Raw genomic sequence first — 24,715 nt, forward strand, 5'->3', positions numbered from 1 at the left:
GAGATTGCCAAGAGTGCGCAAAGCTGTCATCAAGACAAAGGATGGCTACTTTGAAGAATCTAAAATCTATTTTGGTTTGTTTAAAACGTTTTTGGTTATTAGATGATTCCATATGTGTTATTTCATAGTTTTGATGTGTTCACTATTATTATACAAGGTAGAAAATAGTAAAGATAAAGAAAAACCTGTGAATGAGTAGGGGTGTCCAAATTTTTGACTGGTACTGTGTATATACACTGCTCAAAAAAATAAAGGGAACACTTAAACAACACAATGTAACTCCAAGTCAATTACACTTCTGTGAAATCAAACTGTCCACTTAGGAAGCAACACTGATTGACAATAAATTTCACATGCTGTTGTGCAAATGAAATAGACAACAATAAGCAAGACACCCCCAATAAAGGAGTGGTTCTGCAGGTGGTGACCACAGACCACTTCTCAGTTCCTATGCTTCCTGGCTGATGTTTTGGTCACTTTTGAATGCTGGCGGTGCTTTCACTCTAGTGGTAGACAGAGTCTACAACCCACACAAGTGGCTCAGGAAGTGCAGCTCATCGAGGATGGCACATTAATGCGAGCTGTGGCAAGAAGGTTTGCTGTGTCTGTCAGCGTAGTGTCCAGAGCATGGAGGCGCTAACAGGAGACAGGCCAGTACATCAGGAGACATGGAGGAGGCCGTAGGAGGGCAACAACCCAGCAGCTGGACCGCTACTTCCACCTTAGTACAAGGAGGAGCAGGAGGAGCACTGCCAGAGCCCTGCAAAATGACCCCCAGCGGGCCACAAATGTGCATATGTCTGCTCAAACGGTCAGAAACAGACTCCATGAGGGTGGTATGAGGGCCCGACGTCCACAGGTGGGGGTTGTGCTTACTACAGCCCAACACCATGCAGGACGATTGGCATTTGCCAGAGAACACCAAGATTGGCAAATTCACCACTGGCGCCCTGTGCTCTTCACAGATGTTTTTACAATTTAATTTTTTTATTTCACCTTTATTTAACCAGGTAGGCTAGTTGAGAACAAGTTCTCATTTGCAACTGCGACCTGGCCAAGATAAAGCACAGCAGTGTGAACAGACAACACAGAGTTACACATGGAGTAAACAATTAACAAGTCAATAACACAGTAGAAAAAAATAGTCTATATACATAATGTGCAAAAGGCATGAGGAGGTAGGCGAATAATTACAATTTTGCAGATTAACACTGGAGTGATAAATGATCAGATGGTCGTGTACAGGTAGAGATATTGATGTGCAAAAGAGCAGAAAAGTAAATAAATAAAAACAGTATGGGGATGAGGTAGGTAAAAATGGGTGGGCTATTTACCATAGACTATGTACAGCTGCAGCGATCGGTTAGCTGCTCAGATAGCAGATGTTTGAAATTGGTGAGGGAGATAAAAGTCTCCAACTTCAGCGATTTTTGCAATTCGTTCCAGTCACAGGCAGCAGAGAACTGGAACGAAAGGCGGCCAAATGAGGTGTTGGCTTTAGGGATGATCAGTGAGATACACCTGCTGGAGCGCGTGCTACGGATGGGTGTTGCCATCGTGACCAGTGAACTGAGATAAGGCGGAGCTTTACCTAGCATGGACATGTAGATGACCTGGAGCCAGTGGGTCTGGTGACGAATATGTAGCGAGGGCCAGCCGACTAGAGCATACAGGTCGCAGTGGTGGGTGGTATAAGGTGCTTTAGTGACAAAACGGAAGGCACTGTGATAAACTGCATCCAGTTTGCTGAGTAGAGTGTTGGAAGCGATTTTGTCGATGACATCGCCGAAGTCGAGGATCGGTAGGATAGTCAGTTTTACTAGGGTAAGTTTGGCGGCGTGAGTGAAGGAGGCTTTGTTGCGGAATAGAAAGCCGACTCTAGATTTGATTTTCGATTGGAGATGTTTGATATGAGTCTGGAAGGAGAGTTTACAGTCTAGCCAGACACCTAAGTACTTATAGATGTCCACATATTCAAGGTCGGAACCATCCAGGGTGGTGATGCTAGTCAGGCGTGTGGGTGCAGGCAGCGAACGGTTGAAAAGCATGCATTTGGTTTTACTAGCGTTTAAGAGCAGTTGGAGGCCACGGAAGGAGTGTTGTATGGCATTGAAGCTCGTTTGGAGGTTAGATAGCACAGTGTCCAAGGACGGGCCGGAAGTATATAGAATGGTGTCGTCTGCGTAGAGGTGGATCAGGGAATCACCCGCAGCAAGAGCAACATCATTGATATATACAAAGAAAAGAGTCGGCCTGAGAATTGAACCCTGTGGCACCCCCATAGACTGCCAGAGGACCGGACAGCATGCCCTCCGATTTGACACACTGAACTCTGTCTGCAAAGTAGTTGGTGAACCAGGCACGGCAGTCATCAGAAAAACCGAGGCTACTGAGTCTGCCGATAAGAATATGGTGATTGACAGAGTTGAAAGCCTTGGCAAGGTCGATGAAGATGGCTGCACAGTACTGTCTTTTATCGATGGCGGTTATGATATCGTTTAGTACCTTGAGCGTGGCTGAGGTGCACCTGTGACCGGCTCGGAAACCAGATTGCACAGCGGAGAAGGTACGGTGGGATTCGAGATGGTCAGTGACCTGTTTGTTGACTTGGCTTTCGAAGACCTTAGATAGGCAGGGCAGGATGGATATAGGTCTGTAACAGTTTGGGTCCAGGGTGTCTCCCCCTTTGAAGAGGGGGATGACTGCGGCAGCTTTCCAATCCTTGGGGATCTCAGACGATATGAAAGAGAGTTTGAACAGGCTGGTAATAGGGGTTGCGACAATGGCGGATAGTTTCAGAAATAGAGGGTCCAGATTGTCAAGCCCAGCTGATTTGTACGGGTCCAGGTTTTGCAGCCCTTTCAGAACATCTGCTATCTGGATTTGGGTAAAGGAGAACCTGGAGAGGCTTGGGCGAGTAGCTGCGGGGGGCTGTTGGCCGAGGTTGGAGTAGCCAGGCGGAAGGCATGGCCAGCCGTTGAGAAATGCTTGTTGAAGTTTTCTATAATCATGGATTTATCGGTGGTGACCGTGATACCTAGCCTCAGTGCAGTGGGCAGCTGGGAAGAGGTGCTCTTGTTCTCCATGGACTTCAGAGTGTCCCAGAACTTTTTGGAGTTGGAGCTACAGGATGCACATTTCTGCCTGAAGAAGCTGGCCTTAGCTTTCCTGACTGACTGCGTGTATTGGTTCCTGACTTCCCTGAACAGTTGCATATCGCGGGGACTATTCGATGCTATTGCAGTCCGCCACAGGATGTTTTTGTGCTGGTCGAAGGCAGGTTCACACTGAGCACATGTGACAGAGTCTGGAGACGCCGTGGAGAACGTTCTGCTGCCTGCAACATCCTCCAGCATGACCGGTTTGGCGGTGGGTCAGTCATGGTGTGTGGTGGCATTTCTTTGGGGGGCCACACAGCCCTCCATGTGCTCGCCAGAGGAAGCCTGACTGCCATTAGGTACCGAGATGAGATCCTCAGACCCCTTGTGAGACCATATGCTGGTGCGGTTGGCCCTGGGTTCCTCCTAATGAAAGACAATGCTAGACCTCATGTGGCTGGAGTGTGTCAGCAGTTCCTGCAAGAGGAAGGCATTGATGCTGTGGACTGGCCCGCCCCTTCCCCAGACCTGAATCCAATTGAGCACATCTGGGACATCATGTCTTGCTCCATCCACCAACGCCACGTTGCACCACAGACTGTCCAGGAGTTGGCGGATGCTTTAGTCCAGGTCTGGGAGGAGATCCCTCAGGAGACCATCCGTCACCTCATCAGGAGCATGCCCAGGCATTGTAGGGAGGTCATACAGGCACGTGGAGGCCACACACACTACTGAGCCTCATTTTGACTTGTTTTAAGGACATTACATCAAAGTTGGATCAGCCTGTAGTGTGGTTTTCCACTTTAATTTTGAGTGTGACTTCAAATCCAGACCTCCATGGTTGATACATTTGATTTCCATTGATAATTTTTGTGTGATTTTGTTGTCAGCACATTCAACTATGTAAAGAAAAAATATTTAATATGAATATTTCATTCATTCAGATCTAGGATGTGATATTTTAGTGTTCTCTGAATTTTTTTGAGCAGTGTGTATATATATATATATATATATTATTAATCATTTAATAGATTGACAACCCTGTATTGTAAACTTTGTAAAACTCAACAGTTTTTTCAGTGATGAAGACATGGATATCTGATGGTAGGGAGGAGTAAGCAAAATGGGTAAACTTTGAACACCTCCATCTCCTGAATGTTTTGACATTCAGGTCCAAATAGTAACTATATCATCACTTCTACCATTAGCAAACATGTATGGAATATTTCATTCAAATTAAAATGGGTGGAGGAGAAAGTGATTCAATTCATATGGAATTACTATATTGACTGTGTTGGGGGTATAAAGTTAAAAGTGTGCTCAAATACTCTCTGCTCCCAAGTAGATACTCAGCACCCTCAAAGCAAAGCACAGTTCATCTTCATGTTTCCCTCAACAAGTTGACAATGGAATAGTTACAGTAGCAGCAATATTGGTGTGCCATCTAAATGATGCTGCAGGTGAGATAGAGGCTTGGCATGTAGCGGTGCCCTCAGTAATTGCCTTATGGGGGGCATTTTCAGGGACTAAAGCTGGCATAAGAAGACAGATACAGACATCCTGTTAATGAGAGAATGCTGTGAACCCCCTAATGCTAATATCACACAATCCCCATGTCCTTTTCTTTGATCTATCTGTGATACCAGTGAGCACGAAATAGGCCCTCCCTCCATATGTTTCCTACCCTTTGCATCAGTGTTCATGGGCTCATTCTATATTCAATTGTTATTGCATTCTCATATGCTCATGTTTGTATTTGTTTGTGTGATTAACAGGCACCACACGGCTGCCCAGAGAAAGGGAGGTACCGGGTGTGGACTACAACTTCATCAGCGTGGGAGACTTCCGTATCCTGGAGGGGAGTGGCCTTCTTCTGGAGTGTGGAACCTACGATGGTGAGGATTCACTAAAGAAGCGTTCAATAATTGATTAATAAACTTAATAGTCCGTTGTTGAATTAATTACAGCTGCCAAGAGTGAATTGCATTGGCCAAGGCTAAAAGGATTTATCAGGCAAACATTATTAAGAGGCTTGTTTGAACTGAAACCTTCGATCACAAGGAGGCGAGGATACTCAAGAGCCCTTGAGCTGCTCTTTCCATGAAGAACTCCTTTAATCTATAGAGCGGCAATGTGCTGATAGGCTGCTCCACCTGATCTCCAACCTCAGTAGATCCTCTGTAGATGTTTTAACCTGCTGGACTGTGTCTGGCCAGCTGACTCCACTAGTGCAGAGGCAGAGGAGAAGCTATCTATGGTTTATTCATGTATTTATGGCCCTCTCTACCTATGAGGTCGCATGCTTCCAAAAACTACTGGCAGATACCAGATGTCTTTATATGGCCTCCCATCCTTGCGGTATCCTCTCCGACAAAAGAGGTGCCATCTTTATAAAGGAAAATCTGTTTAGTTTGTGCCTTGGTGATGACACACTGAACTGGACAGCGGACAGCGGAGTCAATCACCACCTTCCGGAGACACCTGAAACCCCACCTCTTTAAGGAATACCTAGGATAGGATAAGTAATCCTTCTCACCCCCCCCTTTAAGATTTAGATGCACTATTGTAAAGTGACTGTTCTACTGGATGTCATAAGGTGAATGCACCAATTTGTAAGTCGCTCTGGATAAGAGCGTCTGCTAAATGACTTAAATGTAAATGTAAATGTTGTGTGAACTCCTGTATGTAAACATAGCAAATGTTGTTATAGCAGCAGATGACAGTTCATACATAGTAAAATACATATATATTTTATTTTCAGTGTTGACACAAGAATGTCTGTTTATGGGTTTTCCTGCTATTGTATATAATCACTCACAGTTGAATCAGTTTTACAGTTTTACTTCTTAAGCATGTCCCAATTTAGGTCACCTAACAGTATGAGCTCTGACAATAGATGGGGGGGCAATCCTTCCACATATGGTGTCCAGGGCACAGCTGGGGTGAGAAGGTGGATTTTTAAAATGTAGAAGCTGAATATTTTTGGGCACAGACCTGGATAGTATGACAGAACTAACTCCGCCCCCTTTGGCAGTTCTTTAAGCAATGGCTTTTTTTCTGGCCACTTTTCCGTAATGCCCAGCTTCCTGCAGTTATGTGGCTTAAAATGGTCCTATCGACAGATACTCCAATCTCCACTGTGGAGGTTTGCAGCTCCTTCTGGGTTATCTTTGGTCTCTTTGCTGCCTCTCTGATTAATGCCCTCCTTGCCTGGTCTGTGAGTTTTGGTGGGCGACCCTCTCTTGGCAGGTTTGTTGTGGTGCCATATTCTTTCCATGTTTTAATAATGGATTCAATGGTGCTCTGTGGGATGTTCAATGTTTCTGATATTTTTTTTAACCCAACCCTGATCTGTACTTCTCCACAACTTTGTCCCTGACCTGTTTGGCGAGCTCCTTGATCTTCATGGTGCTGCTTGCTTGGTGGTGCCCCTTGCCTAGTGGTGTTGCAGACTCTGTAGCCTTTCAGAAGTGGTGTATATATACTGAGATCATGTGACAGATCATGTGACACTTAGATTGCACACAGGTGGACTTTCTTTAACTAATCATGTGACTTCTGAAGGTGATTGGTTGCACCAGATCTTATTTAGGGGCTTCATAGCAAAGGGCGTGAATACATATGCACACACCACTTTTACGTTTTATATTTTTATAATTTTTTGAAACAATAGATTTTTTGAATTTCACTTGTGTCCATTACATGAAATCCATAAAAATCTATTTAAATTACAGATTGTAATGCCACAAAATAGAAAACGCCAAGGGGGATGAATACTTTTGCAAGGCACTGTATATCCCCCATAGTTAAGGAGGGGCTTTGTCACACAGACTCACCCAGTGCAATGCCAGACCTGCCCCGCCCAGTGAGCTGAGGCCTCTTCCTTCTCCCAGGCGGTGCTGCTGGGATGCAGTTTGTGCCAGGGTGGCCCACAGGGTCCCAGGTTTCATGCCAAGCAGACACAGCCATCTGTGCCAGGCTCTGAGAGGGAGTCCGTCTGGGCTCAGCCCTCACTCTGGCGCTGCTCTTCCGTGTGGTTCAGGTCGGGTCAGGCAGCACAGCACAGGGACAGCTGCCCAGAAATTAACAAAGCACATGGTTTGGGGCTGCTGACATAACTGTTACCAGGAAATGGGAGAGTCTGTCTAATTCAAATTCTTGTCAAATGTTCTTGGGCCAGGGAATCCCACTGTGTTCATGATTCTGATTCCTATGAGAACTGTGAGTGCATACAGTATGAGTGTACACATGAAATTATACAGTAAGGTGACTCATCAACCTCTTGGCATTTCCCATGTTTAAGTGATGTCAAACAAGCCACCCCTATGCTTGTCAGTTTGAGGCCTCCCCGTAGTTTAAAATAACAAATTATAGCAGAAATCTCCCCTGACTGGGCGCTTTCACACTCCTTCACATTTATGACACACATTTACCCAGAGATATGTTTTTGTAAGTAATTCATCAACGTGCTACAGCATCTGACTGATGAATGGCAGGGACAGGCAGGCATTAGCGAGCGGCCCCCAATCTCTCCCTGCTATCTCTGTTCCACCGGTGTTAATGAAACCATCTCTGAAAAATGCGGATGAGTGTCATTTGGAGAACAGTGGTGAGTGGTGAGCCCGTAGCGCGACACATGACAATTGGAGGGAGATGCTTTGATCCACTTTACCATACTGTAGCTACTATCATTCTCTGTGTTAGGGGCCCTTGACTGACAGAGATGGGGCTTTTCAAAGACACAGCTGAACAAGTATTGTTTGGTCATTGAAATGGAAGGATTGTGTTGTATTTGCTGCACTTGCTTTTTTAAAATCTTTGTCCTGTTTCCCCACTTTGTTACCTTATAGAGAGATAATACATCTGTGTTTTGAGTTTGTGCATATCTTCTATAATAGACGTACCTGCAATGTTTACATTTTAATAGGTGGAGAGATAGATACAAATGTTTATAAGATGAAAATAAGCACAGTACAAATGAAAAGGAGATCAATTTTACAGAGGGTAATTATTTACCCTATTTCCCAGTGGCATCTTTTCCCGGTTCTTTAATTAAGCTGCTTATGAATTATGTTTCTACTGAATAGGCTCTGTGTAATTGTTACTTTTTGTAAAGCAATGTAAGTATTTTACCTTAAAATATAATATTGCCTAAATATAATTCCATATTACTCCCATAAACATATTCACATGTTTAGCAAACAAATACACATAAAATATTGTCGGCTTCTCAAATCAGTGTGCACATAAAAAAGATCTAAAAAAGATCTTAATGAAAGTTGAATAATTACATTTGTGCATTCATTTTTATACACAGTGTTCAACAGCTAGTCAGAGATTGATCATCCCATGAGCTAAATGAGCAGATTACGCTCCATTATCTTCACAAAATATTTATAGGCAGTGTCACAAGGTTTTTCTTCATCAGGAGAAAAAACTCTCATAGATAGTTCATTGCTATATTCAATGATCAGTGCAATTGGTTGCTGAAAAAATCCCTAGTGGGGAGTGGGGAGACAGGCTTCTGACAAACATTTGTGGCAAATCTTTGGCCCAATTTGACGCAAATTTACAGCAAGATCATATTTTCACATGCAAATTAGTTTTGTGGCAAACTGTTGCGGCAAATTTGCGGAGACTTGCAAACTTCTGGTGAGCAATTCTGAGAAACTTGTGGTGAACATTCTACTGATTGCTAAAAAAAATGCTGCATTATGAATATGGATATTAAATCAGGTTTTTGGCAACATTGTGTATAAACAACATTGAAATGTTGTATCTTCATGAACCAAATCACATATAACATTAAAAGAACTTGCTTCTCACAGAGTAAACTAAACATACAAAACATTTCTAAATACACTAAACAACATGTATTTAATGCCTTCACAGATCAAAACAAATCCAATACAACTTGAAATCATCAGGATTCTAATGAAGAAAAGAGCAAAGATGGGATATTTCCCAAATAAATTGTCTATTTAATATTTTTATATAGCTACAACATTTAGATGAAATGTCAACACTACACCCAAAAAATGCTGGGTTAAAAATGTGGTTATTTGGTAACCCAACGCTGGGTAAATATTGGACAGAACACACACTGGGTTATTTTGACCCAGCCAGTTGGGTTGTTGGGATTACCCAAATTTGGGATTACCCAGACTTTGGTCTAGTTTTACCCTTACCACTCAAATGCGCCCATTCACTTTCATGCTGGTTTGACCCAGCAGCTGGGTAATTTTTTATGTAATTAGGTTATTTTCAGGAGGCGTGACTTATTTTCAGGGGCGTAGTTTACATATAGTTATTTTCTGGCCACCCGTGAGAGTAAATGGTATTCCTGTTCATCATATTAAAGGACAACTCCGCCACTTTTCAACCTCATTCATTATCTCCAGCACCATACCAATGTCGACAAAACAGCGTGTTTCTATGATCTGTGGTTAAAAAGATAAGAATAAAGTGCTTCTCTGTGACATCACAGGGTAGGATTAAAAGTAAGAAAAACTGTGATTTTCAAAACCTGCAATGAGTTTCAAGGCAGAAGGCGGGTATTTTCTTGATCCATGTCACTGTGAATCTCAGTGTTTGAAAATCACACATTTTTTCATTTTTGAGGAAGAAATGTTTTACTTTATATACTTTTCTACAAAACGTGGAAAAGTGCCTTTTTCACATACAGTACCAGTCAAAAGTTTGGACACACCTACTCATTCAAGGGTTTTTCTTTATTTTGACTATTTTCTACATTTTAATATAATAGTGAAAGCATCAACTATGAAATAACACATATGGAATCATGGAGTAAAAGTGTTAAACAAATTAAATTATATTTTAGATTTTAGATACTTCAAAGTAGCTACTTTGAAGAATCTAAAATCTAAAATATATTTTAATTTGTTTAACACTTTTACTCCAGGATTCCATATGTGTTATTTCATAGTTGATGCCTTTATGACAGCTTTGCACACTCTTGGCATTCTCTCAACCAGCTAAATGAGGAATGCTTTTCCAACAGTCTTGAAGGAGTTCCCACATATGCGGAGCACTTGTTGGCTGCTTTTCCTTCCCTCTGTGGTCCAAACTCATCCCAAACCATCTCAATTGGGTTGAGGTCGGGTGATTGTGGAGGCCAGGTCATCTGATGCACCACTCCATCGCTCTCCTTCTTGGTCAAATAGCCCTCACACAGCCTGGAGGTGTGTTGCGTCATTGTCCTCTTGAAAAGCAAATGATAGTCCCACTAAGCGCAAACCAGATAGGATGGCATATCGCTGCAGAATGCTGTGGTAGCCATGCTGGTTAAGTGTGCCATGAATTCCAAATAAATCACAGTGGGAAACACACATGTGGAGATCATCCGTTCATCTACTCTGCGTCTCACAAAGGCACAGCGTTTGGAACCAAAAATCTCCAATTTGGACTCTAGAACAAAGGACAAATTTACATAGATCTAATGTCCATTGCTAATGTTTCTTTGCCCAAACAAGTCTCTTCTTCTTATTGGTGTCCTTTAGTAGTGGTTTCTTCACAGCAATTCACCATGAAGGCCTGATTTTACACAGTCTCCTCTGAACAGTTGATGTTGAGATGTGTCTGTTACTTGAACTCTGTGAAGCATTTATTTGGGCTGCAATGTCTGAGGCTGGTAACTCTAATGGACCTATCCTCTGCAGCAGAGGTAACTCTGGTTCTTCCTTTCCTGTGGCGGTCCACATGAGAGCCAGTTTCATCATAGCGCTTGATGGTTTTTGCGACTGCACTTGAACAAACTTTCAAAGTTCTTGAAATGTTCTATATTTACTGACCTTCATTTCTTAAAATAATGATGGACTGTCATTTCTCTTTGCTTATTCTTGCCATAACATAGACTTGGTATTTTACCAAATAGGGCTATTTTCTGTATATCAACCCTACCTTGTCACAACACAGCTGATTGGCTCAAACACAATAAGAAGGAAAGAAATTCCACAAATGAACTTTTAGCAAGGCACACCTGTTAATTTAAATGGATTCCAGGTGACTATCTCATGAAGCTGGTTGAGAAAATGCCAAGAGTGTGCTAAGCTGTCATCAAGGCAAAGGATGGCTACTTTGAAGAATTTCAAATATAACATATATTTAGATTTGTTTAACACTTTAGTTGGTTACTACATTATTCCATATGTGTTATTTCATAGTTTTGATGTCTTCACTATTATTCTACAATGTAGAAAATAGCAAAATTAAAGACAAACCCTTGAATGAGTAGGTGTGTCTAAAGTTTTGACTGGTACTGGTACTGTGTTTCTACATATGTAGAAATATGTATTGTGCTACAGATAATGAAAATTAGGTTGAAAAGTGGTGGAATTGCCCTTTAAGTTCGTATGCTGCAAATGAAAATGTTCTTTGAATATTTTTGCACATGATATATTTTAATATAATAATAATAATAATAATAATAGTATTATTTATATAATGTATCAAAGTGGTAACTATCCAAACAGTGGTATTCTTAAAGGCTCTTAAGGATCTCATACACTTGTGTAAGCCTCATGAAAGCTAAAAGAATGGCGGTGTTCAACTATCTTAATGAATGTTGAATAATTAGTTTCTCTGCATAAATTTAGATACCCAGAGTGTTCAGCAGCTAGTCAGAGATTGATCCATCTGTGACCTAAATTAGCAAATGATGCTCTGTTATCTTCACAGAATATTTTTAGGCAGTTAAAAAAATGTAAAATGTAGAAAAGCTCAATTTTCACAAATGTAGATGTAAAATGTAGATGTACATTTTCACTGGTATTGTGCTGGAGATAATGAAAATGTGTTTGAAAATGGTGGAATTGCCAACATACACTTGTGTAAGCCTCATGAAAGCTACAGTACCGTGATTTCAAGATTGTGGTCCCCTTACTTAACCAGTTATTTTTCAGATAGCCTAAATGCACAATAAATGGCAATAAATGGCAATATCTTACCATCTTACCATGCCAGCTACAGGTATGGTTAAGAATAGGGAACGTGTCAGACACTCATATATCTCTCTCTCGTTCTGTCTCTCTCTCTCTAGGTAACTACTATGGGACCCCAAAGCCCCCAGCGGAGCCCACCCTGGTACAGCCTGACCTGGTGGATCAGGTGCTGTTTGATGAGGACTATGACAACGAGGTCCAGCGAAAACGCACCACGTCAGTCAGCAAGATGGACAGGAAGGACAGCGTGGTCCCTGAGGAAGAAGACGATGACGAGAGGCCACCTCTGGCCAACGGCCTCCCAGGTCAGTACATCTCATACTCAAAACCCCTCTCCTGCCCTTTCTCTCTTTCCTCGGGATAGTTCTCTGTTGTACCTCACATATTTCTCCCAGTATCTGTCTCTCATGTTCTACTTTTAGCTCTACATTATGATGACTATGGACCAGGGGTGGAACACAAATGATTTTCCAATTGTTCCGCTACGAACAGAACCCCTATTTTCTTTGTTCCATTCCTGTGTTTCCGACCAGCATAGAGTTCTGAACCTACAAAAAAATAATATTTTTTACATTTACAGTAGATAGAGAAACTTGCTACGGAATGGGTAAGCTAGTTGTTTACATGTTTGATTGGTCATACAAGTGCAGGCGCGAGATGGGAAGAGAGTGAGAAAGAGGGATGGACATGTAGGGGGCTTGGCATGAAGCGCTGAACATTATTACCTGACATGAATTGGAATGTGTTTAGGCTATTATTACCATCAGAACGACACTGAATTGCAGAAATATATACTAGATATTCTGAATATTTTTGGAACAAAAAATAACAGTATTAAACGATTCTCAAGATTTTAAAATAACGATTCTGTTCCGGAACACTACAGATCTGTTTCCGTTCTGAGAATTATTTTGTTATTTTCCAGTTTTTCGTTCTTTTGCCTGAACCTGTTCCAACATCTGCTATGGACAATATCATTTTTTTTCTCTATAATATATTTCTGCTCTATACATTTCTGCTCTATATATATTGACCTATGGAGCTCTGATCATCTTCCCCATTACTCCCAGTCTGTGCTATCTGTCATGCTCTGTCTGTATAGCCAGCCACTTCCCGCAGTCTCCATCTCAAGGTTATGCCTCAAGCACATTCAGTATCAGTAACACTTTCTACTGGAGTGCAGGTTACCTTGAAGGCAGCAGACTTCTTACCCAGAGACCAGAGACTCTGTGTGTGTTATCAATCAGGACCTCTCTCTCAAAGGAGCAGTCAAAATCAAATCAAATTTTATTTGTCACATGTGCCGAATACAACAGGTACAGTGAAATGCTTACTTACAAGCCCTAACCAATAATGCAGTTTAAAAAATAAAAACAATAACAACGTTTTTTTAAATAAGAAATTAAAGTATGTGCCCGAGGATAGCCTGACTCTAAGAGAAATGGGATACAGTATGCCTGCTGCTGTTTTATTATCAGGCATGCAAGATGGACAGGAACAAGTCTTTCTAAGTCAAATAAATCACGTCTGCTGTACTGCAGCAATGTGGGGGTGTTAGGAACTTTTCATTGTAAACCAACCATAGGTGGAAACAGTTATGAACGGATCAGAAGGTTCATGGAAAAATTAAGCGTAATGCCCAAACTTCCCTGGTCTCTCTGTGAAAGACAAACCCTGACCACTGGCTGACTTCCTGTATGTGTCTAGTGCAGGGCTCTCAAACCCTGTTCCTGAAGAGCTACCGTCCTATAGGGTTTCGCTCCAACCCTAATCTAGTGCACCTGATTCTAATAATTTACTGGTTAGGAAGCTGAATCAGGTGAGTTACAACTAGGGTTGGATTGAAAACCTACAGGAGGGTAGCTCTCCAGGAACAGGGTTGGAGAGCCCTGGTCTAGTGCAGTCAGTATGGTGTGAGCTGTCAGGCTCTCAGCCCTCTGAACTCTCCACAAGGAGCTGCCCCAAGGCTGCCCATTGTGCATGTTTACATGAGGCAAGTCAAAGCATCCAGTGTGTGTGTGTGTGTGTGTGTGTGTGTGTGTGTGTGTGTGTGTGTGTGTGTGTGTGTGTGTGTGTGTGTGTGTGTGTGTGTGTGTGTGTGTGTGTGTGTGTGTGTGTGTGTGTGTGTGTGTGTGTGTGTGTGTGTGTGTGTGTGTGTCAGATTAGCATGGGGAGTCAGACTCATTTGGAGAAGTTTGCCAGTTCCTCCCCATTCTTCAAGTAGATAGGGGATATGTTGTAAATATCAGCAAGTCATGGATGCGGTAGTGTAGTATTTACTGAAATACAGAATCACATGCACAAATTTGACACGCTTATCGGCTGCATCAGTTCTGGGGAATAAACTAGAATAAGCTTGTGCAGAGGTTAGCATTACACAAACAGTCCCTCCATTAGCAGCTTTTTATGGCCCGAAGTTTGCAAGGACCAGTTGGGTGCAAAGTTGATTGGTGTTCTTTTATTGCAGTTCTCATTAAATTAATAAATAAATCAAATTTAACATAGAAATTACCATAAATAGCAGTGGGACAGTATTATTGTGCCAAAATTGCTTCAAATTGCCTTTTTTTTTTTTACAATGAATCCATCTCAGCTACTTGTATAATTTAAATCCAGGGGGAGGGTACCACATATGCATAAATACGCTCACACGTACATGCACATGCAAATGAAAAAAATAGTATTGGTGAACAGAACACACCATCTCTTGCATGCAAATCCTGTAGCAACATCAAACCCTCCCCCCTTCCACTGCATGCAGGGAGGCTGGAGGTGTCCATGCAGGCTAACCCTCTCTCTCTCTCTCTCTCTCTCTCTCTCTCTCTCTCTCTCTCTCTCTCTCTCTCTCTCTCTCTCTCTCTCTCTCTCTCTCTCTCTCTCTCGACAGAGCACAAAGAAGGGGCATCGTGGAGGAAGGCGGTGCCCAGCTACACCCAGTCCAGCAGTGCCATGGACTTCCGTATGTGGAGCTCTCTGCCCGGCGATGACAGCCTGGAACCCCTGCCTCTCAACTGGGAGATGGCCTACACTGAGACGGGCATGGTCTACTTCATAGAGTGAGTACTGCACCAGCTCCTGTATATCTAATCAGGAACAGGACAAAGAGACAGCATTTTAGTCCTGGTTGGTTACACAGTGCTACGACACTGTACTCGCATAGATAACTCCTGAGTTCAAAGCTCATTAATATGAGCTTAATATGTTTCAAATGCAGAACATGCATTTCTGCTCTAGACTGAATGTGGAATGTTATGTACATTACAGGTTATGCATGGATGACTATATCTGATCAGCATCATGCAAAGTATCATGACATTGTTGATTAGATTAGTGAAGCATATAGCACAGGTGTTACATAAGCCATGCCGAACAGACAGAGGATTTAGGTTAGTTAGGCAAACAAGCCAATGCCTGGACTGGTGTGGGACTCTTTAAAATCTACTTATATTGACTTACAGCCCTAGCCTACTATTCTTCCAAAAGTGGTTAAGGACAAAGCAAATGAATTTGATGGTTTCTCTTCAAGACAACTTCCTGACAAATCAATACAATTTAGTAAATAAAGCTCTCTCAGAAGCCCTTGAGTTCTTTGTAAACAAATTTGGCTTCCAGGTAGATCTCTGTTACCCGACCCGAGCCCGACTTGTTAGGGCCGGGTAAGGCAGTTTTTTTCATCCATAACTCGCTACGGGTAGGGCTCGGGTATCCCTAAATTGAACACTAACATTTTGAAGCTGAGCCGTTTGGTCATGCTCTGCTGAGCAGTACAGTCATATCTGACTAAGATCATAACATGGTGTCAGAAGTGCTTCAACCTCGTCAAATATAAGACAGGAGAGATTATTTCACAGAAAATAATAATGTTCCTTGAGTTTTGGAGAGTTAACAGCTCTCTCATGTCTTGTCATTAGGGCCTAGTGGTTAGAGCGTTGGACTAGTAACCGAAAGGTTGCAAGTTCAAATCCCCTAGCTGACAAAGTACAAATCTGTTAACCCACTGTTCCTAGGCCGTCATTGAAAATAAGAATTTGTTCTTAACTGACTTACCTAGTTAAATAAAAGTTTTAAAACATTCAATGAGCAGCCCAAGTAGAGCTGTTGCTATGGATACTCAGAGCGCCAAGTGATAGGCTGAGAAGAACAGCTAATGAATTTACTAAAGATGGAAGTTATTTCTGATTTCGGGTTTCGGACAGGGCCGGGCCTTGAATTTGGCAGAAGCAATCGGGCCTTGGTAAGGTAGGGCCTGAACGTCGCCGGCATCTACTTCCAGCCACAAAATCATAATGAATACTCTTTCAGTTTTCCTTCATTTGAATGCATAGCAGGATGTATAAATGTGTCAATCAGTTATTGACTTGTGTAGCTTTCAAAGAAAGTATAACAGAATATAGAGTAGGTGGGTACATGACTGTCTACCTTTACTCTCATGAAAATACCAGTGTCAGTAGCTGGCTCAGGTTTTTGAATGTTTCTCTTATCTGTCCTTAACAGTCACAACAGCAAAACCACCACCTGGCTGGACCCCCGCCTGGCCAAGAAGGCCAAGCCCCCAGAGAAGTGTGAGGATGGAGGTAAGGCTTCTGGGCCTCTACAAGCTTCATGTGCATAAATCTTTTGGTAACATGATACCTTGCCGGTCCAGACTCCCAAGCAACATTCACAATGGGGCAACAGAGGTTTTCTTGTCTTCTCATTTGTGGTGAAAGCTAAAGAAGAGTCTCTCCTGTTGTCTTGTTGTCTTCCTTTGCAAGAAAGTTGGCTAAACCAGGCCCCCAGTGTCCAGTCTGGAGCATGAAGTCACAAGCTCTGCTGGTCGGTTACTGATTAGCGACTTAGCGCTGCCAAAAGCCCTGGTCTGACCTATAAAGCCTATGTAAATGACGATCGCTAACAGCCCAAAAGGCTGTTTTGGGCTCTAAATTTGGTTTATTATGATCAAGTTCGATCCCCACAATGAATTATTTTAAAGTTTTCTACAAATCATGATATTTAATGAAATAGTGATCCATTCTGACGACTACATTTGTCGTCACATAGGACCACGTGCTGACACAGACAAATCACAGTCCGGCAGGCTACAATGAGGCTCATGCCATAGACATTAAGGTTGACTCCCTCAGGCAGGAGGAAAACGACAACATCGACTATGATCCTTTGCTAGTTACGGCCACGTTAACAATATTTTGTTGCCATTCAGCCCCATTCAACAATATGGCGTGCTTCAAATTCAAGTTCTTTCGGCTTCATGTGTCATGAATTTTTGTTTTTATGGAAACACTTGGATGACATCAGCGCTTTTAATGTCTATGGGCTAAACATAATTTTAATGCACATGGCTATCTGTTCTTATGTTTCAAAATATCCTAGAATAACGCTATCACTTCGAAACAAAATAACTTTTGAGGGGATTCTATTAACACCGCAGCTCAATCAGGTCATACACACTCAACGTCAACAAAACAAAGGAGATGATTGTGGACTTCCGGAAACAGCAGAGGGAGCATCCCCCCATCCACATTGCCTGGACAGTAGGCGAGAGGGTAGTAAGTTTTAAGTTCCTCTGCGTACACATCACGGACAAACTGAATTGGTCCATCCACACAGACAGCGTTGTGAAGAAGGCGCAGCAGCGCCTCTTCAACCTCAGGAGGCTGAAGAAATTTGGCTTGTCACCAAAAGCACTCACAAACTTTTACAGATGCACAATCGAGAGCATCCTGTCGGGCTGTATCACCGCCTGGTACGGCAACTGCTCCGCCCACCACCGTAAGGATCTCCAGAGGGTAGTGAGGTCTGCACAACGCATCACCGGGGGCAAACTACCTGCCCTCCAGGACACCTACACCACCCGATGTCACAGGAAGGCCATAAAGATCATCAAGGACAACAACCACCCGAGCCACTGCCTGTTCACCCTGCTTTCAACCAGAAGGCGAGGTCAGTACAGGTGCATCAAAGCTGGCACCGAGAGATTGAAAAACAGCTTCTATCTCAAGGCCATCAGACTGTTAAACAACCACCACTAACATTGAGTGGCTGCTGCCAACATACTGACTCAACTCCAGCCACTTTAATAATGGAAATTGATGTAAAAAATGTATCACTAGCCACTTTAAACAATGCCACTTAATATAATGTTTACATACCCTACATTACTCATCTCATATGTATATACTGTACTCTATACCGTCTACTGCATCTTGCCATCTTTATGTAACACATGTTTCACTAGCCACTTTAAACTATGCCACTTTTATATGTTTACATATCTTACATTACTCATCTCATATGTATATACTGTAGTCAATACCATCTACTGCATCTTGCCTATGCCGTTCTGTACCATCACTCATTCATATATCTTTATGTACATATTCTTTATCCCTTTGTGTGTATAAGGTAGTAGTTGTGGAATTGTTAGGTTAGATTACTCGTTGGTTATTACTGCATTGTCGGAACTAGAAGCACAAGCATTTCGCTACACTCGCATTAACATCTGCTAACCATGTGTATGTGACAAATCAAATTTGATTTGATTTATTAGAACATTGACTATCCAGTAGCAGCTCACTTTGTTGAAGCAAACCATCCCATCTCCTCTCTAAAATACACAGGCATTGAGCATGTTGCTCTACCAAGGAGAGGAGGTAACATTGAGATCCCACTACTACAAAGAAAGGCTTACTGGATATCCTATCTAAAAACATTGACCCCTAATGGTCTGAATATTGACTTTGATCTCAGGCCCTTCTTATGAACACATTTTCCTTTATGAACAAGTCATAAATTGTACAAATTATTTTTACAGCTTGTTAGCGTACACCTAATATATTCCCCCTGTTGAGGATGTTCATTATATATTAAGGTTGAACCAATATTACATGTAACAAAAATGAAATACGAAATTGTGAAATTGAATGAAACAATAATGTATGTTGACGTTAATATACAGTGGGGCAAAAAAGTATTTAGTCAGCCACCAATTGTGCAAGTTCTCCTACTTAAAAAAATGAGGTAGGCCTGTCATTTTCATCATAGGTACACTTCAACTATGACAGACAAAATGAGAAAAAAAATCCAGAAAATCACATTGTAGGATTCTTAATGAATTTATTTGCCAATTATGGTGGAAAATAAGTATTTGGTCAATAACAAAAGTTTATCTCAATACTTTGTTATATACCCTTTGTTGGCAATGACAGAGGTCAAACGTTTTCTGTAAGTCTTCACAAGGTTTTCACACACTGTTGCTGGTATTTTGGCCCATTCCTCCATGCAGATCTCCTCTAGAGCAGTGATGTTTTGGGGCTGTTGCTGGGCAACACGGACTTTCAACTCCCTTCAAAGATTTTCTATGGGGTTGAGATCTGGAGACTGGCTAGGCCAGGGCGGTGTGTTTGGGATCATTGTCATGCTGAAAGACACAGCCACGTTTCATCTTCAATGCCCTTGCTGATGGAAGGAGGTTTTCACTCAAAATCTCACGATACATGGCCCCATTCATTCTGTCCTTTACACGGATCAGTCGTCCTGGTACCTTTGCAGAAAAACAGCCCCAAAGCATGATGTTTCCACCCCCATGCTTCACAGTAGGTATGGTGTTCTTTGGATGCAGCTCAGCATTCTTTGTCCTCCAAACACGACGAGTTGAGTTTTTACCAAAAAGTTATATTTTGGTTTCATCTGACCATATGACATTCTCCCAATATTCTTCTGGATCATCCAAATGCTCTCTAGCAAACTTCAGACGGGCCTGGACATGTACTGGCTTAAGCAGGGGGACACGTCTGGCACTGCAGGATTTGAGTCCCTGGCGGCGTAGTGTGTTACTGATGGTAGGCTTTGTTACTTTGGTCCCAGCTCTCTGCAGGTCATTCACTAGGTCCCCCCGTGTGGTTCTGGGATTTTTGCTTGTGATCATCTTGACCCCACAGGGTGAGATCTTGCGTGGAGCCCCAGATCGAGGAAGATTATCAGTGGTCTTGTATGTCTTCCATTTCCTAATAAATGCTCCCACAGTTGATTTCTTCAAACCAAGCTGCTTACCTATTGCAGATTCAGTCTTCCCAGCCTGGTGCAGGTCCACAATTTTGTTTCTGGTGCCCTTTGACAGCTCTTTGGTCTTGGCCATAGTGGAGTTTGGAGTGTGACTGTTTGAGGTTGTGGACAGGTGTCTTTTATACTGATACCAAGTTCAAACAGGTGCCATTAATACAGGTAACGAGTGGAGGACAGAGGAGCCTCTTAAAGAAGAAGTTACAGGTCTGTGAGAGCCAGAAATCTTGCTTGTTTGTAGGTGACCAAATACTTATTTTCCACCATAATTTGCAAATAAATTCATTAAAAATCCTACAATGTGATTTTCTGGATTTTTTTTCTCATTTTGTCTGTCATAGTTGAAGTGTACCTATGATGAAAGTTACAGTCCTCTCTCATCTTTTTCAGTGGGAGAACTTGCACAATTGGTGGCTGACTAAATACTTTTTTGCCCCACTGTACATATATATATTTTTAAACCTTTATTTAACCAGGCAAGTCAGTTAAGAACAAATTCTTATTTTCAATGACGGCCTAGGAACAGTGGGTTAACTGCCTGTTCACGGGCAGAACGACAGATTTGTACCTTATCAGGTTACTAGTCCAAAGCTCTAACCACTAGGCTACCCTGCCGCTCCAGGGTACTAGTGATGGGTAGCCTATGATGTACAATATTCCATTATGTTTTATATGATAACAATAGCATAATATATTTAATATGCCATATACTATTTTGTTAACAGTTTCACTAATTCATTTTTATTAACATAATCATTATGACACACCCCTCACCACTGTCATTGGTTACACTAATTGCATTAATGTCTACAGAACCTGGTTCAAGTGTTTATGACATTACCCTGAGGAAGGCACAGTCATTGGTAAATACCCATTAGATTGCTGGCAGATTATACATGGAGAGTGCTACTTTCTTTATTTTGATCGTTTATAGTTTATTCGCCATTAGTCAGCACCCCCACACTAACTATGTTCTGGGTGTGCGCCAGCTCATGTTTTTCTTTCTTCTAATAAGGCTACAATGTTGTTTGGTTTATTGTTTAGCTAAAAGCTAGCTAGCCTTTCAGCTTCCCACTTCTCCATGTGAAATAATCAGATTTATAATGAAATAATATGCCCTGATAAATATGAGTTAACCTAACCTACAATGTTATCCCAGTTTGATATGCTGCTTGACTGTATTCACTCCATTCAGCTAAAAATAGAACCTCATCATGTTTTGGTCGCACATCTTTCGCTGTTGTTTTCACCAATAGCCTGGAATAAATTGTTATTTTTTTCAAAACAAAATCCCTTTGGGGGGATTCTAGTAAAGCTACAATGTTGTTTGGTTTATTGTTTGAACAGTTGCTGAAATCATATTTACATATGAATGCAAAATAGTCTATTTTGATGTAGAGCCTATAGATCAGATCAAGGAACCAAGCACGCTTCATTACCAAGCGAGCTTCTTAGGAATGATATGGCGCGTTATGCCTTGTTCACGTCATATTTCATTACGCTGTACGTCATCTTCACAGTCTTGCACTGGTCCTGAATGGACCAGTCCAATGTTTGTAACGCAAGCTGGAGAGCCTGTCTCTCGCCAGAGATCTCATATATTTGGGGAAATTGCAAAATATGACATTTTCATTCAAGACAGGATACATATATTGTATATATAGGCATATATAAAATGTTTTGTTGAGTAACCTCAACTTCATTCTCTAACTTTATTGCGGGTAAAGCTAGCTTGCAGTGTAGAGCAGATAGCTAGAGACCTAAAAGCTAGGCTAGGTTTAAGATACCATCGTAGCTGGCAACCTCCACCTAAAAGACATTGTGTATGATTTAACATTACTATTAAAATATACTGTATACTACTCACTTACATGAATGGGTAAAAGTAGCTAACTATCACATAAAGCCTTCACCGAAAACCACATATTCTCATCTACTTCACTGTTTTGGAAACTTCCTGTTCTTCAACAGACTGGCTGGACTGAAGTCGACCTCAAAGTTTGAAAAAAGTCAAAAGTATGTGGTGTCCGTCTCACAACGGAGCATTTAACGCTTGCGTTTTCACTCCGTTGTGGATGTCACCATTGAAATTCATGACATCTGGCACACCGTAACGGAGTGCTTATGGGTAATGTGAACAAGGCTTTACAATTAGCATGTGGCACGGGAGCACATTGAATGTCGGAGCGCACTACAAGAAGCCACCCCTTTTGTGACAAAAAATAACATTGCGACACCGCGCTACGCTCTGCAACTTCTGTCTCTGTAGGGTATAAATGGACCATACATACATCAAGTTCTTGCAGAACACACATGGAGCTTTAAACATGGCTATGCTCATCAGCCCCCGAGATTGGAAGGGTGGGAGTTTGATACCTGGCTGAGTCATACCAAAGACCTGGCACTCGGCATTAAGGAGATAGATTGGGGGTAGGGCATGCTTCCTGTCCAGGGGGTGTACTTATACATCAAGCTGCCTCACTACAGAAACAGGAGATAGACGCCTATGAGTTTTACGTTCCCATACAGACAGGATTGTATAACATCTTCTGACATGATGATACTTTCCTTAATAAATGCCCCCAGCTCAGGATCATGTGGGCTGCCTACATGTACAGTGCCTTCAGAAAGTATTCACACCCCTTGACTTTTTCCACATTATGTTGTGGTAGATATAAATTGATTACATTTATATTTTGTGTCACAATAACCCATACTGTGGAAGTGGAATTATGTTTTTAGAAATGTTAACAAATTAATTCATAAATGAAAAGCTGAAATGTATTGAGTCAATAAATATTCCACCCCTTTGTTATGGCAAGCCTAAATAGGTTTAGGAGTAAACATTTTCTTAACAAGTCACATAATAAGTTGCATGGACTCATTCTGTGTGCAATAATAGTGGTTAACATGATTTTTGAATGACTACCTCATCTCTGTACCCCACACAGACAATTATCTGTAAGGTCCCTCAGTCCGGCAGTGAACTTCAAACACAGATTCAACCACAAAGACCAGGGAGGTTTTCCAATCAAATCAAATGTATTTATATAGCCCTTTGTACATCAGCTGATATCTCAAAGTGCTATACAGAAACCCAGCCTAAAAACCCAAACAGCAAGCAATGCAGGTGTAGAAGCACAGGAGTACATTCAATGCCTCGCAAAGAAGGGCACATATTGGTAGATGGGTATGAATAAAAAGAAGCAGACATTGAATATCCCTTTGAGCATGGTGAAGTTATTAATTACACTTTGGATGGTGTATCAATACACCCAATCACTACAAAGATACAGGCGTCCTTCCTAACTCAGTTCAATTCACTTTTTGTCCTGAATACAAAATGTTATGTGTTGGGCAAATCCAATACAACACATTACTGAATACCACTCTCCACATTTTCAAGCATAGTGGTGGATGCATCATGTTATGGGTATGCTTGTAATCGTTAAGGAGTGGGGAGTTTTTCAGGACAAAAAAAGAAACGGAATGGAGCTAAGTACAGGCAAAATCTTAGAGAATACCTGGTTCAGTCTGCTTTCCACCAGACAGTGAAAGATTAATTAACTGTTCAGCAGGACAATAACCTAAAACACAAAGCCAAATCTACACTTGGGTTGCTTACCAAGAAGACAGTGAATGTTCCTCAGTGGCCGAGTTAAAGTTTTGACTCAAATCTATTTGAGAATCTATGCCAATACCTGAAAAAAATGGTTGTCTAGCAATGATGAACAACCAATTTGACAGAGCTTGAAGAATTTTTAAAAGAATAATGGGCAAATGTTGCACAATCCAGGTGTGGAAAGCTCTTAAGAGATTTATGCATTAAGACTCACAGCTGTAATCGCTGCCAGTGGTGCTTCTACAAAGTATTGACTCAATAGTGTGAATACTTATGTAAATATGATATTTCTGTATTTCATTATCAATAAATGTGCAAATATTTCTAAAACCATGCTTTCACTTTGTCATTGTGGGGTATTGTGTGTAGATGGGTGAGAAAAAAAAATATTTGATCGATTTTGAATTCAGGATGTAAAGCAACAAAATGTGGAATAAGTCAAGGGGTATGAATACTTTCTGAAGGCACTGTATATGTTGAGTTTTTATTCAACAATGAGTTAATCAGCTTGACTGATTAACTTGAATGCCAGGGGTGCCAGGAGTACCAGGAGTGCCCACTCGTTTGCCGGTCCATTCCCAAGGTGTGTGGCTGTGACATGGGCTAAGTGCAGGGAGAGAGTGGGGGATATGGGGGATACACAGGGCTCTGGTCCGCTGTTTCTAATGGATTTTTAAAGGCAGGCAGAATGCTAGTTAGTGTGCTGCCTCTGAAAAGCAGCTCCAAAGCTCTCTCTTGCGTGAAGAGCCAGGCTGCCTGTCTGCAAAAACTGCAAAATGTTAACCAAATCATTGTGTCTGGTGTCTGCTGGGCTCTTCTCATCACTATGCCCTGTTATCCTGTTATCCAGTGCTGTACATTTGCATGTTTTGTGTGATAGTACTTGAACACAATGCGTCTCTTCCTGTATCCACAGAGCTCCCGTATGGCTGGGAGGAGATAGAGGACCCACAGTATGGAACATATTATGTAGAGTA

The 24,715-nt window shown here is 41.8% G+C and overlaps 1 protein-coding gene across 3 annotated transcripts in view; it reads left to right on the plus strand.

Annotated features, from left to right (window-relative positions):
* The window catches only part of LOC118388459 (membrane-associated guanylate kinase, WW and PDZ domain-containing protein 3-like), a 160,060-nt gene that overhangs the window by 117,148 nt on the left and 18,197 nt on the right, over positions 1–24,715 (plus strand). For all 3 annotated transcript variants that reach the window (XM_052526772.1, XM_035777562.2, XM_052526773.1), the window contains exons 3-7: positions 4,874–4,993; positions 12,157–12,363; positions 14,946–15,114; positions 16,553–16,632; positions 24,655–24,712. In XM_052526772.1, the coding sequence (XP_052382732.1) occupies positions 4,874–4,993; positions 12,157–12,363; positions 14,946–15,114; positions 16,553–16,632; positions 24,655–24,712 (634 nt within the window). The remainder of the gene's footprint in view (positions 1–4,873; positions 4,994–12,156; positions 12,364–14,945; positions 15,115–16,552; positions 16,633–24,654; positions 24,713–24,715) is intronic.

This window comes from Oncorhynchus keta, chromosome 10, assembly GCF_023373465.1.
Source record: "Oncorhynchus keta strain PuntledgeMale-10-30-2019 chromosome 10, Oket_V2, whole genome shotgun sequence".
Taxonomy (NCBI): domain Eukaryota; kingdom Metazoa; phylum Chordata; class Actinopteri; order Salmoniformes; family Salmonidae; genus Oncorhynchus; species Oncorhynchus keta.